Source organism: Brachionichthys hirsutus, chromosome 1 (genome assembly GCF_040956055.1).
Source record: "Brachionichthys hirsutus isolate HB-005 chromosome 1, CSIRO-AGI_Bhir_v1, whole genome shotgun sequence".
Lineage (NCBI taxonomy): Eukaryota > Metazoa > Chordata > Actinopteri > Lophiiformes > Brachionichthyidae > Brachionichthys > Brachionichthys hirsutus.
This window is the reverse complement of record NC_090897.1, coordinates 6,907,199-6,924,305: the sequence shown is the minus strand read 5'-3', so window position 1 is coordinate 6,924,305 and position 17,107 is coordinate 6,907,199. Positions and strand designations below refer to the sequence as shown.

General features: G+C 43.5%; 1 protein-coding gene across 1 annotated transcript in view; it reads right to left on the bottom strand.

Annotated features, from left to right (window-relative positions):
• Positions 1–556: 556 nt before the first annotated feature.
• tln2a (talin 2a) overlaps positions 557–17,107 on the bottom strand; it is a 34,433-nt gene continuing 17,882 nt past the window's right edge. The window contains exons 27-56 of the mRNA XM_068742103.1: positions 16,478–16,686; positions 15,429–15,548; positions 14,974–15,171; positions 14,729–14,868; positions 13,819–13,912; positions 13,561–13,650; positions 13,315–13,437; positions 13,077–13,220; positions 12,718–12,879; positions 12,340–12,480; positions 12,028–12,209; positions 11,549–11,681; positions 11,016–11,117; positions 10,588–10,758; positions 10,347–10,493; positions 8,995–9,096; positions 8,647–8,766; positions 7,949–8,095; positions 7,366–7,532; positions 6,497–6,680; positions 6,208–6,333; positions 5,107–5,223; positions 4,705–4,890; positions 4,509–4,616; positions 3,918–4,023; positions 3,242–3,366; positions 2,018–2,206; positions 1,423–1,605; positions 1,122–1,247; positions 557–685 (exon numbers count right to left, since the gene is read on the bottom strand). Of these exons, the coding sequence (XP_068598204.1) occupies positions 557–685; positions 1,122–1,247; positions 1,423–1,605; positions 2,018–2,206; positions 3,242–3,366; positions 3,918–4,023; positions 4,509–4,616; positions 4,705–4,890; positions 5,107–5,223; positions 6,208–6,333; positions 6,497–6,680; positions 7,366–7,532; positions 7,949–8,095; positions 8,647–8,766; positions 8,995–9,096; positions 10,347–10,493; positions 10,588–10,758; positions 11,016–11,117; positions 11,549–11,681; positions 12,028–12,209; positions 12,340–12,480; positions 12,718–12,879; positions 13,077–13,220; positions 13,315–13,437; positions 13,561–13,650; positions 13,819–13,912; positions 14,729–14,868; positions 14,974–15,171; positions 15,429–15,548; positions 16,478–16,686 (4,271 nt within the window). The remainder of the gene's footprint in view (positions 686–1,121; positions 1,248–1,422; positions 1,606–2,017; positions 2,207–3,241; positions 3,367–3,917; positions 4,024–4,508; positions 4,617–4,704; positions 4,891–5,106; positions 5,224–6,207; positions 6,334–6,496; positions 6,681–7,365; positions 7,533–7,948; positions 8,096–8,646; positions 8,767–8,994; positions 9,097–10,346; positions 10,494–10,587; positions 10,759–11,015; positions 11,118–11,548; positions 11,682–12,027; positions 12,210–12,339; positions 12,481–12,717; positions 12,880–13,076; positions 13,221–13,314; positions 13,438–13,560; positions 13,651–13,818; positions 13,913–14,728; positions 14,869–14,973; positions 15,172–15,428; positions 15,549–16,477; positions 16,687–17,107) is intronic.

Below are 17,107 nucleotides of genomic sequence, written 5' to 3'. Positions count from 1 at the left end.
GCATGATCTAAACAGATGCTAAGGTGCTAAATGGCAGCATTCACACAAATATCAGAAAACTAGCTGCTTTTGTGATGCTGCAGCTAAACAGCCGTATGACAACAGCTATACAATCAATTCTTCATCTTCAAGTTATGTGAACTAGAGCTGTAATAACAAAACAAAAGAACTGTAGCTTATGGACAAACATAAGAGCGTATTGCTGTACGATTTGCCAAAAGCACATCACATTCTGGTTCAGATTACTTGAACAAAGGTAGTTCTGCGATACTCGTGAGGACAAAAAGCCGTTCTTAAGTCAAATGACTACAATCGAGTTGTTTTCAGAAGGCAGTCGCTTCAAGCAGTCGTATTTAAAACAGCCTCACTGATGACCGTCGCCGTGCTGTTCACTGCAGACCTGGGCGTTTCGGCTTGAAGTCAGTCACAACACACCTGAAGGCGCTGTAGCCATATAGTTGTTCACATGTGCCATTGGAAAGGACACAGATTCACTCATTAATAAGCACGTGGCCTTCACACTGCGCATGGAGGAGTAATGCGTCCCTTTGGATTGTTAGTTGCCGTCCTCTCGCAGTTCGCTGGGCAGGAACTTGTACTGCTGCTGCCTGATGTGAGCGAGCTTCTTCCTGGCTTCTTCCAGTTCTCTTTCCTTCCTCAGCATTTCCTCCTGGGCTGCAATGATCTGGACAAAACAATATGTTAACTGTATTTGTTAGTCGAGACTGTCAAATGATTGAAGGTAGCAGCTAAAAAGGGGCTTTTCCAAAAAGAGTCCTCTATTTGTTCAGATTTGCACATCGTTGGATAAAGGGGAATCGATTCTGAATTTCTTTACCATCCATCCATCAAGCCTTCCTTCCTTGATGGTTGGAGTATTTCTGTACATTTGCTATCCTATGTTACATCCAGGCCGATGTTACTTGCATGTAACAGTAAAAAAAAAAAATCCCTTGTGTCAAATGAAGAAAATGATTATTCTGTGAGGTTTAGTCATCAAGGTTAGATGGTAGCTAAACAGGACTGGGATTTCCATTTCATCAACATCAGGCCAGATAATGGAGGCGAGTCCGAGTGTTTAACTCTGTTTAACGATGTTTAACGCTGTTCAACATTCTCACCTGTGCTATTCCACCCACAAACTTGTTCTTGACCACCACATTGTCATCATCTGCTTTGTCAAACGCTGCCTTCTGAGCGGCTCGTACCAAGTTGTCTGATGCCTTCTTTACTGCATTCCCAGCGATCTATTGGAAGTACAGATAAGCTGAGAACAAGAAATAGCTGCGCAAACTAGAAAACAAAACAATAATTTCGTGTTAAAGTCAATAAAGTCATCGCATTTTCACTCAGGTTGTGGCCTCAAGTCAGAACCTCTTGCAAAAAGAACTTCGCAGAACAGCAGCAAACGGCTTTCTGTACCTGCAGTCTCCTCATGGCTTCAGAATCCAGGTCAGCCTTCACCTTACAGGCCACCAGCAGCTGGGCAGTGGAGGCAGCCACCTGTTTGGCTGAAGAGATGAGCTTCTCCTCACTTGCCTGGCCTTGCACCGAAGCGTTGGCCGCTTCACAGAGGCTGCTGGTCGCGGCTGCCACCATACGGGCCTGATAGAAAAAGATCATCAAACGTGCTACGTCAGCAAACTAGTATCGAAGATTGAACCCAGTATATCTAATCACAGAATCAGGGGAGCGAGAATGGGCACAAGAACCAAACTGCTTGTTAACACAGTAGAACGCAAGAGATGGAACAGTTGGGTCGTATGTTTTATACAAGGTATAAGTGGGCAAAGACTAAATAAATTCAATGTAAGGAACTTTTGAACCACGTTGAGAACTTGGAAAAAAAAGTCAAGTGAAGATAAATAAAAACTTTGCTGAACTGCATGAATCAAGACTGCTGCAACTGTTTTCATGTAAATTTTCTAATTAAAAATCACGACATTGTTTAGAGAATCGGTGCACTATCACGAGACAGAATCCTGCCGCACTGAAGTGCATTTTCTTGCATCCTTACAGCAGAGATGAGTCCCTGGGACCACTGTCCGTCGTCCACAGCATTGGCCGGGATGAGGCCCACTTTACCCTGAGCCACGAGCTCTCGCTGTGCAGCCGAGGCCGATTTGACCAAAGCGCTGGTGGCCGCGGCGATGGACTTGGCTGCCTCCAGGATCTGCTCTTCAAAGTTCAGTGTCTCATCTGCTTGCTGAGAAAGAGGGAGACCAGTCAGTCACACAGAATGCCTCTCAAGGATTAATACGTTTCATCTTCAGTACCAGAAAGATTCAAACAGAATCTTTCAATTATAATTTTTTTTAAAAGTTACTTTAAAATAATTTTCCCCATCAAGACTGACAAGCTTAGTGATTGAGAGAGAGAAAAAAAGATGATCCCCAAAAGCTTCACACAGGTGGGAAACAGAGCATCGTTTTAAAAATGGTAAGAGCAGGTAAGGAGGACACCCAATCACAGCCAGCCTTTAAAAGCACACACACTTTCACACACGAAAACAGTCACACCACAAGTCTGTAGACAGAGCGGGACACTGTAGGAATATGTTTGATATATAGTTGGGATTGAATAACAACCTAATATATCAAACATATCAGACAGAGCCCTGCAGAGAAGGCCTCCGTTGGTGGGGGGCGGGCAAGGAGGGGGGAGGGGGAGGGTTAACTGGGAGCCAGAGGACATATACTGGGACAGGCTTTAGCTAGAGCTACCACAGGAGGATGGATGACTGGAGGAGAGGAAAATAAATCTGTGGTATGGAAGAATGGGATATAATATGGGGGGGGGGGCAGCATAAACTACAAACTCAAGGATCATGGATACCAGACATGAGTGTATATGATCGTTACTGGAGTTAAATATAAAACGGTTTGGGTCTGGATTTTCAACTGAGGTTAGATTAATTGTGATGGAAATGTTAAAACGGGGAAGAGACGACAAAAGACGAGGAGCGTCGCACAAACACGCAACAGACAACAGATGCAAAGAACACTGAGGAAAGTTAATGACGGGTCCCGCATCGAGACATGACAGAGGAAGGAGCTCCAAAGTCCACAGACATCTGATCTAAAGTGAAAGGTTGAACGGGGAAAATTCCCACAAGTACACAGGGTTATACTGTAAAGGGTTCTACTGGGATGTAACACACACGCTATGGATTTAAAAACACACTTTTGTCTACAGTAAAATTGGTTATAAACCCCCAATTCCAGTGAGTGCAGTCGCTCACCTTGGGCTTGGCTCGGGGTTTAAGTTGCTCCAGCTTCTTAGCTGCAGCTTCAATGGATGCAGCTGCTCCAAGCAGTTCTGTTTCTGCAATCACTGTTGGGTCCTCTGGGTCCACCCACTCTGAACCTGAGACAGGCATGCATACAGACCGGTAAGTTGAAAATCCAAAACCAAAGGAAGGAAACTCACGCACAGAACAACAACACTGTGATCACGCAGAAGAAGGAAAAGGAAAATACTACACTGCATCCCATGCATGGCTGATGGACACAATGCAGTGGCATTCACTGCAATGAAGATGGAGTGATTTCTTTAACATAAAACAAAAGCAGGATGGGGAAAATAAAAACGACTTCAGAAGCCTGCGAGCAGCTGGGCTTGAGAATGAGATTAAACGAGTCCAGGCTGAAGAGAGAAAGTGTTCAGCTCACAAAAGGCAAAACATAAGCATACAGAAAGCATTACTAACTTACCTCCATCTGTTGCAAAAAAAGAAAACGGAGGACAGGTATATTATCAACATAATAATGGTCCGGTTCTATAGCTGTTTGGAGAATTAGATATAGATGGAGTCACCTCCTACTGGGGGTATAAAAAATGGCAGATGTTTGATGCTCCATCAGCAGGCAGGTTCCTGTATTCATCCCATATTACACTGTATGTGTGAGAGCCATTACCTTTCATGGCCTCGGCACTCTGGATGAGCTCGGTGACCGCTCCGGCCACTCGCTTGGAGCACGCCGCCAACTGCTGCTTCTGCTCTCCAGTGGGCCTCTGAAGGACCTGCACACACAATCATACACACACATTCAAAGAGCCCTATTCTGCTTGAAAAGTCATGCAATAACACACGTGGTTGTGTGCGCCGGAAAAAAGGAAGCAGTAGTTTCAAAGATGTTCTGTATCCCTAAAAATATGGCAATTTAGTCTTTTTTTGTAGTTTCATATAGATGTAAAAACAAAAAAAGCACACTTTATGTAAAAACTTTGTTAAATAGTGTACTTTGATATATATGTGTTATATATAAAGAGAATATTTTTGATGTCCCCACTCCTGGTAAAAATCTTTCCTAGGAAAATATGAACCAACAAGCATTAGATTCAGAGCTGTGGATAGACTCTTTCCTGTTATGAACAGATGTGCGTAACCTCATATATTCCCTATGGCTGGTGCATTCCAGCCGTATACTCTTCATACATCTACCATTCTAAGCTGACAAACATCTCTCTCGCTCTGAGTATCCTCATGGACACAATGTTCAACCTACCAGTAGCACTTGTTCCAGCAGATCGATGTATCCAGTTGTACACTCCGATCCAAATGTCAGCGCTCTGGTCCTCACCTCATCACTGACCTCTGGATGATAGGCTGCTTGCTGAAGGGCAGGTTCAAGAGGAACGTCAAACCTTCCTTTATTAGCTGTGTAAATATATCAATGAGTATATCTGAGAGAGAGAAACAACCTTGCAGGTGGTGAGCATGTCTGACATAGCCTTGCGGCTCAGGTTGGCTGTGTGGATGATGTCCTCCTGCCGGGCAGAGTTCCCAGCAGCCACTGCTTTTGCAGTTGCAATGGTTATCCCCTTTGTCATGCGAATGAACTCCTCGGGAGTGGTCGTCTTGTTTGGAGGATCTTTGGCTTGAAACACCTGGAGATGACAGGGGAGGGGGTGTCATCTGAGAGTTCAGAGTAAAACTCTACGCCCCCCCATTGGAGGGGACAGAAACAAAATCAGCACTTCTTGTGTTATTCTATTCATCATCTAGCAAAATGTTACTGATCTATCTAGGATGCCATTTGATGTCATGTAACCCTTTTTTGTTTGGGCATTAGTTCTGTGCAGCATCCATCCACCTCAGCTCACCGACAACTCCTGCTTGATGCACTCGATCGTGGCCTCCAGCGCTCTGGTGCCCCGGGTGGCCTCGTCCTCTACAGCCTTAACCGTCTTCAGAAGAGACGTGACGTTTGTCACCATCACCTGACAGAGAAATGAAAGCATGGAAACAATTACACAATCTGATCAAGTTATTGTTGGATAACAACATTTCACAGCAACGTTAAATCTAGGCTGTGCATCAGAGCATTGAATATTAATAAGAATATTAATTTGTAATTCATATTTTAACGCGGCTGCTCATCCTGTTGTTGTATCATTGAATGTGATTCTGAATTAATCCTACGGGACAATGAGGATGTAATGCATCAGAGAAAAAGACAGGGGGCGCACAGAACCTACTAATCAAGATCGCCAATAAGACACAAGGTTAAATTCTACAAATGGTTCCCAGGAGGTTTTTGTTTTTGTCAGGTCTTAACTGTGCAGATGACGTATCCTGTTATCACCTGCAAGGCTGCTTCAGACTCTGAAAGTGACACTTTACATAAAAAAAGAAACATCACAGTCAGATCAAGGTGATAATCAGCAGTGAGGGGGTGTTGAAGCCGGGGATTTAGCTAATTTTAGATTTAAAAAAATATATATTTGCATCACTACACCAATTTTGTTTAACTCTTTCAGTGTCAGCCATTTTCAGCTCAGCTATATGCTGAGTGCCCCAGTCTTCACTCATTTTGCCCTGTTTTTCAAGGCATACAGAATATTTTGCACTATGATGACTATGCAACTGTCGAACCCAACAAATTAAAGATTGAAGTCTCTTCTTTCATCATGTGTTCCTACCATTTTCTGTTCTGGAGTTATTGGCCATTGAAGAGAGGCAGAATTCGATGTCAGGGTTGGCAGTGAATGTCTGGGTTTAGAATAGATGTCAATGGCACTGAAAGAGTTAACTTTACCCTGCCAGCCGGGGCGCTGTAACCGTTTGATAACAATTCTTGACGATTTGTGAAATGTATACAGTCTGACTAGATTATTTTCAGATTTCTGAATCTGAACATCAGGGACCCCACATTTAATGATATTCAAGCCCAGAGCCTGCAGATCCTCTGACCCCCCCCTCACCTTGGCGGCGCTCTTCAGTTGGTACATCGATGGATCATCCGCCGTCTTGCCTGCTGCACACTTGGTGGCGCTAATGAGCTCAGCCAGAGCCTTGGCTACGTCTTTGACAGCATTTATCAGAACCACCTATAAGAAGCAGATAAAAACACCAGTTTATCCCGGGTCCCCCTCAGAGAGGGATGAACCTCTCAAATGTTGTTTTAGAATCACGTCTTCTGTCTCCCCCCCAAAAAATACAGAAAATACGGGGAGATATAAAAAAAATGTATAAATAAAAATAGCAGTCAACCTGTGTCTCTGGGTCCTCAGAGCCAATACTGGCAGCTCCCAGTTTGACCACATCTGTGAGCTGGGTAATGGTTTTGGCAGAGGACTGGGCCGCATGAGACAACTTGTCCTGACCGGAAGCTGCTCCAGATACCAGCATCTTTGTGTCCTCAACCAAAGCTTTGGCTGTCTTCAAAATGTTTTCCCTGAGAGAGAGGATGAGGTCTCAGTGTTGGCAGCAAAATAATCAAATGCTGCAAGTCAAGAAATGGTTGGAAGCTGTTGCAGAGTTTCCCCTTTATTTTAAACGGTGACGTGTCATACATGCATCTGGAGCTACAAAGTCATTTCATTCCTTCTCAGACTTCATATTTCTGCTTTCATGATTCTTTTGTGTTATATAATACAACAGTTCACTAACAATTATCTATCTGTAAGGATTGAGTTAATCATGTGAGTCTGGTCTTGGATCTTTAGACGTATATCTCTATGAATTCCAGTCATTTAAAGATAACCAGGACAAATAAGTCGTATTGAATGAAACAGATTGTGTTTGCTAGTAATTTGCGTATCAATGTCAGATTTCATAAAATAAAACCAGATTCGTTCCTAACTTCTAAGATCTTTTGCTTTTCTTGCCTTAGAGTGCAGACTTTATTCCAAGAGCAAAACCGTCTCACCTCTCAAACCCTGAGGGTAATTTGTAGTTTCTAACTGAGTGTTTCCTGCCCCCTCTTTCACCAGCTAATATGTCATTCTGTCAGAGGCAGATGAAAGATAACCGGAGGGCTAGATTTTACATCACACCGCTATATTTGCAGACTTAGCATTGTCTCACAGACTAACAATGCGCTCATACACACACAATCAGGTAACATCTCCAGCTCTGACCTGTGGTCGGCAAAGGACTCATCATACTCTGCATTGAGCGTGCCAGCGGAGGCGAACATGATTGTGGTGTCCAGATCAGCAATGATGCCAGACACTGCACTGGCTGCTGTGATGCAGGCCTGAGTGCCCTTGTTTCCTGCCTGGAGGGCTGAGAGAACCAAGGACACCTGAGAACACACAATATATCACACACTATTATCATACAGGTGAGGATGGGTAGATGACATGGCCTCAGGCAGGCAGTGTTTGAAAAATGTCTGGATTTGTGTATTGTATTCATTATTATAATTAAGGACTCGCTCAATATGTATTTAAAATGAGTTTGTAATACAAAGTAGCACTAGCTAAATTCACCTGTTAGAGGAAAACAAATGAACACACTGCTGTGGATCATAATGAACCCTCCCATACTTACACGTCTACATAATCAATAACGGATTTAAATGAGAAACCCAAACACAATTAAGATGTTAAAAAAAAGAAGAAGCTCAACCTCACTTATTAAAAAGGAAAAGGTTTAAACTGGGGATATTAAACTAGGATACATTTTGTTTTTTTTGGGGGGGGGGGGGGGGGGTAACACCTTCTCTGTGACGGCACGGGCACATTCAAAGAGCTCCCGTTTGGTGAAGCCATCAGAGGGAGTTATCTGCAGCGCTCCGGCCTTCTGGATGAGGAAGATGCAGCCGTGTCCGAGCTCCTGCACACGGGTCTTAATCTGGAAGCCAATCTAAAAACACAACATACAATGCAAATGTACTGAGCTATTATTCCAAGGTTTTCCAGCTCTCACGCTGGTATCTCAAGTTCTTATGGGCACTTCAACCCAGAATGTACAAATAAAGCTTCTTAAATTACATTGATGCTCATCTCTATGTGAAATGGACATTGCTAAAAACCTTCAGTACAGCCTGCAGAATATTTTAGAAATCCAGTCTGCAGACCACCAGACAGACTCCTGAGTTAAACTAGAGCCACACGATTAAGCGTGTGCAAACGTATTCATGACTGAGCATTTGGAATCAATGTCTGACTTGAGCCAAATAGCCAGAACATTCAACTTTAAGTTATTGTTGTTAAGAAATGTAAAATATCAGTTCAGAAATTCAGACTGCACAGCAATAAACAGTTCAGATAAAAAACAAAATCGCTCTCTGTAAATGTTTGTACATAAAACATGCCTCATCTAAACTGTGACAGAATCCATGCCTGCAGCCATGAGTGTTAAAAAGACAGCTGCGCCCCAGCCTGTCTTCGGGTCGCACCCATGCCCCCCCTCACCTCTTCTGGCTCGGCCGTGTGAGCGGCCAGTCGTCCCTGATCAGCCAGCTGGCTGTAGTCCACGGTCACCTGAGACGCCAGGGCTCCCAGCTCGTCTGGAGACGTCACCGATTTGGTCATCTGGAGGATAATTTAGTGGAAGTCAGTTGTGTCCGACATTTAAATCTCTTTGGTGTGTTACTAAAGATAAACCTGTAATAGTGTTCTCACACATCGGCTTTATTTGAATGTTCTTGATTATAATTGTCATTATCGATCGTAGCAGGGTTTTTTTGTTCCATAACTGCAAATTTAGCTCGAGCCATAATCACATTGCAACAATAGTTAAGATTCCTGTTGAAGGTTTACCATTTCCTGAGCAGTGACAGCGATCGCCTTGGAGTATTTCACCATGCTGGTCTGGTAATCCACAAAGGAGCCCTCTGGTTCAGGCGGGGTTCCTTCATCCAGCTGCGGAAGACACACGCGCAACACTACTGTTAATGTCTCTGATTGGGTTGTCTTTCATAAACATCCTAAAAACATGTTGGCAATCTTTCATTCAGCTCTTTAATTGCAGCTGCCGCACATGTTAGACATCATTTACCCTTCAATTACATAGATTCTGCAAGGTGAGCAGCCATCAGTTCGTCTGCCAACCAAATGCTAATGCAATTTCATATTCAAATGTGCGTTATTAATTATACTCTGTAATTACACACTGTAATTACAGCTCGAACATAGCATTCACTTAAAAATAGTCAATCACCAGCTTGCAGAGCGTACCGTACATTTCTGTTCCTAATATCAAGCTAAATTAGAAAACGCATCCGAGGGTCGTTGCAAAGCTGCAGAGACGATATGAAGAAAAGCAAGCTGTCTCAAGAAAGAATCGATTAGTACAAGATGCTCGGTGAGTGAAATAACACATCTGGATAAGCAGCCTCGACTCAAAGTCCAGGAGAAAGCCCTTTGAACCGCCTCAACTGAGACCCCAGCACAGACTGATCATTATGTCGATTGATTATCTGAGAGGATTATCTCCTTTTGATCGACGACTGACAAGCAAAGACTGACACACACACACACATACACACACACACACGCACACACACGCACACAGTCTCAGACTGAAGCTCTTTCAGGAATTATTCATGACATGCTGCAGACAGTTGCAGCAGAGATGTTCTTGGCCTTCTTGTGACCTAAAGCTCTGATTCCCCTGAGAAACGTCTCTCTGAAGGTGAGAAGGGATGTAATTAGTTGATGCTATTCTGTCTGCAGTTGAGATAAAATGCTTTCTTCTTCCTTTACATCTCATGCGCTCTGCATTAGTTTGACTTCTAATTGGAAAAAAGGTCTGCACGTCCGACACCGTCTTAAAGTTGCTGTACTGAAATTCAATATTCCTTTGCTGTACCGCCTTTTGATTTATGCAAAGAGTCCTCTCAGTAGCTTTTGGCTGTATCTTGGAGGTGCTGAGGTTTAAATGAAGATGTCACGCAAAATAAATCACTGTTAAATAAAACAAGGTGTAAAAGGAAGGAAGGAAATGTAAATAATTAGCAAGAAGGGGTCCTTCTCCTTGTGATTAAGGCAGAACATCATTTTCTTTCCACATTTCTCTACAGATTGTGGACTTGGCTGCACTGTGGACAGGGCAGGATTATTCCACTCTTTGGAAGTCTTTTATTTGCTAGAGAACAGCCAGCAGTGCTCACCTTGGCCATGGCCTCTGCAATGGACTCCACCATTCCTCCCACCATTCCCACTTCACTGGCAGCTTCATTCAGCGTCACCATCATGTCCTCAACTGCCTCCTTCATGAGCTGAGCTGCCTCTGCTATAGCATCGTGGGTATGAGAGGCCTGCGAGACACACACAGACTCGTGTTGAATAACCGCTGGCGGTGTTCATAATGGCGGAGCAGCAAACTATGAAACAGAATCTGATATAAGAAACCTTCGGGTTTCCTCCACCCTCTTTGGCAGCATAGAGCATCTGCAGCGCTGATTCAGCCAGGGTCTTGGTTTGGTCCAGGAAAGTCATCTGTTGCTGGTGGTCCTTGAGCTTGGATGCTACCCCCACAGAAGCCATAATGAGTGGTTCAAAGTAACCGGCCAACTGGGTCACCTGAGGGAGGAGTTTGAGGGTTTTAATGGGTTCCCTGAGACTTCCTCAATTTCTCAATTGCATTAAATGCGCTATTTTAAAATGGAGAAGAAGACAGAGTGATTCTTCTGTGATAATTATCAAATTGCTAATTTAGTCCTGATGGCCCACTCTGAACAAGTGTAAATGTGTATTCGCGCTGCTATTGATAAAAAATATTTCTTTGTGGCTACACGGCCAGTATTAAACTAACGTAATTAACTCCTTGCCCTACATACCTTGTGTCCTAATTGGGAAGCTTCGCCTCTGGCAGCGGTGGAAACAGGATCAATTAAGTGTCCAATTTCCTGCACAGTGGATGTCAGCTGCTCTTGTAGTGCCTAAAGAGAGGAAATCAAAAGGAATGTATGTTTATCTTGGTTTTTATTGTAGACAAGTTTAATAAGTAATATTTAAACCGAGTCAAAACCACAAGGTAGAGAACCCACTCAACTTTAGATGATAATATGTTTTAATATTTCTGCACACACAATAAACTGGTCTACGATCAGTTACGTTGTGTTTTTCACATCGAAGGCACAAAAAAGCAAAAGAAATCACCAAAAATAGATCCATTATTTATCAGAGATGACAAACAGCACAAAAGAATGAGAAAATCAAAACTCTGACAATAAAACTAATACACAGAGTAATACACAGAAAAAAGGTGATCAATGAAGGTAAATAACCAGAGAAGGAAAAAGAGTACAAGCAGAGACCGATCCAGGTTGGTGTCGGGGGACAATTTGACTGTTTTCTGATGGCTGCTTGCCTCCAATGAGATGTCGTCCCTGCTGGGTAAGTTCTGGCTGACTGCTGCGAGAGAGGCCTGTTCAATGTCCCGGATATATTTGTTGATGTTATCAATCGACGAGTCACACTCCCGCTGGCCCGGGGCCTTGTCCCTGAGAATAAATGGGAACAGGGAAAGAAGAGAAACGGAGCAATGCAATGGTTGGTTGATTAAGTTCACATAAAAAGGTGGCACGGACTAACATCTTGGTGTTTTGGTAAATCCCATCATGTTATATGTTAGTAGTTTGGAAACCTCTTAATGATAGAAAGACGTTTAGAGGTACTGATAGGTTGATGCAGCCGAGCCTGTATTTAGCCCGTTTCCGCTCTTGCTAAGTTAAGCTAAAGACAGTCTATTATTTATCATACAAAGAAAACACAATTTTTTCATACAACTCAAACAAACAAAAAAAAGCACAATTTCATATCAGTCTGAACTTTTTCATTCTCACTAACCGGATGGCTGTAATGAGACTCTTGATGGAATCGGACACAGTGCGGGAGTGACCAGCCAGAACAGACCAGGTGGGTGGGTCTTTAGGGTTGATAACCAATGAGCGCGCCGTCTTGAGCAGGTGGGTGGAGCTGTCAAGCATGGAGCAGGCTGAGTTGAGAATCGGCTCCTGTGCTGCAAAGCCCTGCAAGAAAAACAAATGCAGCAAGAGTGCAGAGGTGATGCATCGATTATAAGCTCCTGTTTTCATCTGTGCTATTACACTTCTATAACCCTTAGATCATGTATCTGCCCAGAAGTGTGCATGGCCATACCTCCCTGCTGATTTGGGCAGGGACGCTGGCAAACTCTGGGTTGGAAGCGAACGCCGTCAGGTTTTCCACAGCCTCAATTAGCGGCGCCGTGGCAACGCGACACCTGTTCCTGTTCTTCTCTGAGAAATCTCCATCTAAAGCCTAAAAGAGAGACAGAATGTGAATTTGACCTCCGATCAAGTGAAGAATCAGAAATTAGACAAATCACTGACAGATGTTTGATGACAACACATATGGCTGGAAATGAAGTGTTTCCGAATTTATTCAAAATTACTTCATCAAAACGATGACACACAAACCAAAAAGGACATTGTCCCAAAAATCCATATACATAGAGCCGACCTTCACAATATAACAAGATTATAAATGAAACCCGACCTTTATGGTTTTGACCAAGTTGGCGGTGCTGTTGGCCACCTCTTTGGCAGACTGCACAAAGTGCCTCTTGGCAACTGGGTTGGTGGTCTTGGAGGAAGCCAGTCGGCAGGCGTTGCACAGTGCTGAGGTGTGCTTTGCAACAATGGTGGCTGCAGAAAGCACCTGAACCGTTGTAAAAAAAAAAGAAAATAAATATGAGTTTATCAGTATCTGACAATGATTCATGGTGACATCTTAAAGATACACATTTGATCGTGCTGTTCACACTTAAAATTTGTATGTTCTTAATCAGATTCACAGCTTTATTTAAAAAAAAGAAAAATAGTACATTGATACATAAATATAGCTCAAGCACGTACCTGGGAGGGACTACTGTCGGGATCTACCAGATTTTGACACGCCATCTGGATTGCCTGGTTGGCCTTGGCAAAGTGAATGGGGTCAACCAAGCCCTGGTGCCCCGCCTGACTGTTAGGATCAGACACACCAACCAGGTAGGAGGCCTGAAGGGGGAAAAAAAGACCAACAACAATAAGGCAATATGATTGGTGTCGCTGCTGCGGTATTCTGAGACGTGTTCCTCTCTGCATTCAGTACCTGTCCTGCAGCTTCAGTGAGGCCACACAAGGCTTTTGAAGCTGATCCAACACAGTCTCCAAATGCAGTCACATCTCCGGTCTTGCAGTTCTGGGAAATCCCAGCCATGGACTCTCCCAGGACCTGGACGAAGCAAAGGACAAAACCAGAAGACCAAAGATGAGAGAGCTGCTTAGAATGATAAGCTCTGCGCATGCAGGGGGGGGGGGGGCTTAGGCGGCTGATTTGGTTAGTGTGTAAGCCTACCTTGGAGTTCTCCATCACGCTTTCGATGCAGTCAAAGTAGGAGAGGTCACTGACTGGCTCGTTAGGATTGTCCAGCATTCCTCTGACAGCCTGGGAAATGAGCGAGCAGCATTTCCAAGTTTATGCAAGTAAAGACGGTTTCATGCCAGATGAGTGGATTTGTAGTTACTGCATATTAATATTATTTATTTTGGGAATCCAGAGATAAACTATGAATTTTAGTCTTAATTGATAACAAGCTTGTTACTGTTTGCTTACCTCCAGCTCTCTTAAGGCATTATCACACTCCTTCTGGCCTGGAGCCTGCTGTGTACACAGCGTGATGAGCTGGTTAATGCTGTCAGTCACTGCTCTGCAACAGGGAAACAAACACAAGTATTTACACCGTAGTACTTGAAGCTATAATAAGCTGCAGGTTTGGGGAGCATGCTGCCTTGTGAGCAATTTCACTGCAACAACCAACGATTTTCAAGGCACCCAAAGACGCTTTACATTATTCATTCACTCCATACTTGGTGGTGGGGAAGCTACTACTGGGGCACGCTGACAGGAGCGAGGCTGCCAATTTATACCATCGGCAATGTGGGTGAAGTGTCTTGCCCAAGGACACAACAACAGAGAACACATGTGCCAGTGCTGGGAATTGAACCAGCAACCTCTCGATCATAGGACAACCCGCTCAACCACCTGTGCCACCGTCGCCCCAAGACTAGGATGTCTTGTTGTATTTTTTCTGATTGTGTGTGCAGGCTTATACATTTCCTCTGCACCTGTTGGAGAGCTCATAATGATTTTTCTTTTATTGTTGAAAATGCTGGGGCTGCAAGCTCAGTGCCTTCAATGACTAAGATAGACAGATGGCTGCATGCATTTGGCGATAAAGTCGGCCTCAAAATGGAACATACTTGCCCTGATGGGTAATATCACCGCGGTTCAGTATCTGGAAAGATTTACTTCGTGCTTAGTGGTGCAAAACAACTCCGATTTTAAATTGAGCTGATTACATCGGATTTCAGTTTAATGCCAGAAGTGCTTTTCAATAACACTCCATCTTAACCACAGGAAGTGCCTTGCACGTCTAGGAAAACATGAGATGCATTTTAATATACTGTATACACTGTGGATAAAACGGACGATGTGCAAGTCTCTTTGTGGTTGGGGTTAGTACCTTGCAGCTGCGGCAAGCAGGTTCTTGACATTTGCTGCTGCAGGGTCTACAGACAGGCTCTTAGCTGCCAGCAGCAGTTTGCTAGAAGCCATGGAAATGTTCTTCAGGTTACCAATCACCTGAACCTGGTCATCCTTTTTCTAAAGCAACACAAATGGACAACTTCACCACATAATCCAACACAGTTTTCATAAAGGACATTTGACTTCCAATATCTTCATAAAATTGATGATAAAAACACTGACCTGAGTGTGTCCTGCCATCTCAATGCCAGCATCCAGGAACTCATCAAAGTCTTCGCTGAACTTTCCGGAAGCCACCGCCAGCCGGCTGCTGGAGCCTCTGGAGGCGTGGACCACGTCACCTGCTGACTGGTTCAGGTCAGCTGCGGTTTGGTTCAGCTCGCTCTGAGCCTCCTGGAAGGACTTTGAAGATGGAGGGATCTGCAGAAAAGGAAACAGAGAAGGAACAGTCTCTCAAGATCAAGCTGAAAAAGAAAATATTGGGATATTCCATTGGACAATTGGAACAGAGAGGCTTTATTGTTGCTAGTAAGAGAAACAGGAATGAACTTAAATGTAACAAGCTGCACACCATCTGTATTAATACATTTAAATCTGTATCTTTTTACTGTGGAAGTATTTAAAGATCACAATGATGAGTCACTTGATGATGCTGATGAGTCACAGACCAAACTTACAGTTTCAATGAGCAGCTTCTTGCTCGCCTCCCCGATGCTCTTGAGAGCCATGTCCACATCCTTCTGGCCAGGCAGACAGTTGACACAGTTGTTCAGGGAATGAGAAACAGCCTTGGCCACCTGGAACATACAGCAGGTGCAAAGCATCTTGGGTTAACGCAACCACACTGAACTAGAAATCTTCAAAATGACTAAGGTAGTGCAGAAGAACTACCAAAGGAGGCCTGGAGAATAAATGGAATCATCATTTCTCATTCTTTGTCCTTTATAATGTGTAACCAATCAGAAACTGGATTGTTCAATCACAGAGACCCAAACAGAGAGCACATGACATGAAAATAAGTGTAGTGAAAATATTAGCTATATAAAGCCAGTATTTAAATGGGTATTATTTTAAATTTAAAGAGCAGCACACGCTACATAAATTGCATTTACTTTAAAACGATTAGATTTCTGTGTTTTTGTAATTACCTCATTACATTTTACACATCAATAAACATTTATAAATGTATCTAGTTTTTTGGAGAATAAAATGACTCTTGCTGTATCTGGCAAGGTTTTCATTTCCATCTATTATCGAGTACCGGTATATAAATTCATCAAGATCAGACACAATATTAATCAAAAATATATGGAGCAAAGAAAGCTTGAGTTTGTGTGAAAGGGGTTGGGTTTCCTTTTAAGGGTTCAAGGCTCCATCTTTAATTTACTAACTCGATATATGATAATGTTTCAACTTTCCTCTTCGTTTTTTTTCTTCTTACTCATTAAGTTCAAGATGAAAAGTGCTGTTTCATGTATTCAACTACAACAATAGAAAAAATAATATATAGGAGGTTGAAAATAAAGTTAAACTCAATCGATTTGCTACTGTGCTGGTGTATACAGTCTCGTTATCATAACTTTATTCTGACAACTCTTCTCCCTGCATTCGGTGCCACTATCTTTAGTCTGACAGAAAGATGCACCGATGTTTCCAATCAGCAGCAAAGAGTCACCTGCACTGTAAAACAGACTCCCTGTTCTTGAGCAAGCCTGACTCGTCTCACCTGCGCCAGCCTCTGCTGACTCTCAGCGTCTCCGGGGGATACCAGCGCCTGTTTGGCCTCATGAATGAGAAGCGCTGAGCCCTCCATCACATCGCGGGCCGAGTCCAGCATGGCAGCAGCAGCCTTGGGGTCTGCGGTGGAGGCAGCAACGCCGCGGGCCGCCTGGGCCAGTATTTTCAGGGCCTGGGCCGTCTCCCTGGCTGCTATTCCTGCTCAGCATTTAGACCATGGCATGCATTATGAAACTTTATTGTACAGTAATTTACAAACCTAAAGACATCTTCTTTATTTATTTAGGAAGAAGGAGAAGAGCACTACTTTATTAATCCCATATGGGAAATTTGTTTTTATACACACGTACTCGGGGCTTATACACATGCAAATGGGAGAATCAGGAGTGATAAAGTGAAGGGCAGTGTGCACATGGCGGCGTCCTTGGAGGGGCATGGGAATTCTGTGCTTTGCTCAAGGGCATTTCGCCAGTTCGCAGTAGGTTAACTGACGCCTCTTGTAGCACCAGTCCACAATCCATACTGTGGTCTGCACTGGTCTTAAATTTAATGCATAAAAAACATTTTCTCTGTGGTGAAAAAGAGCTATTCAGCCCAAAATATAAAACATGAGGGATCC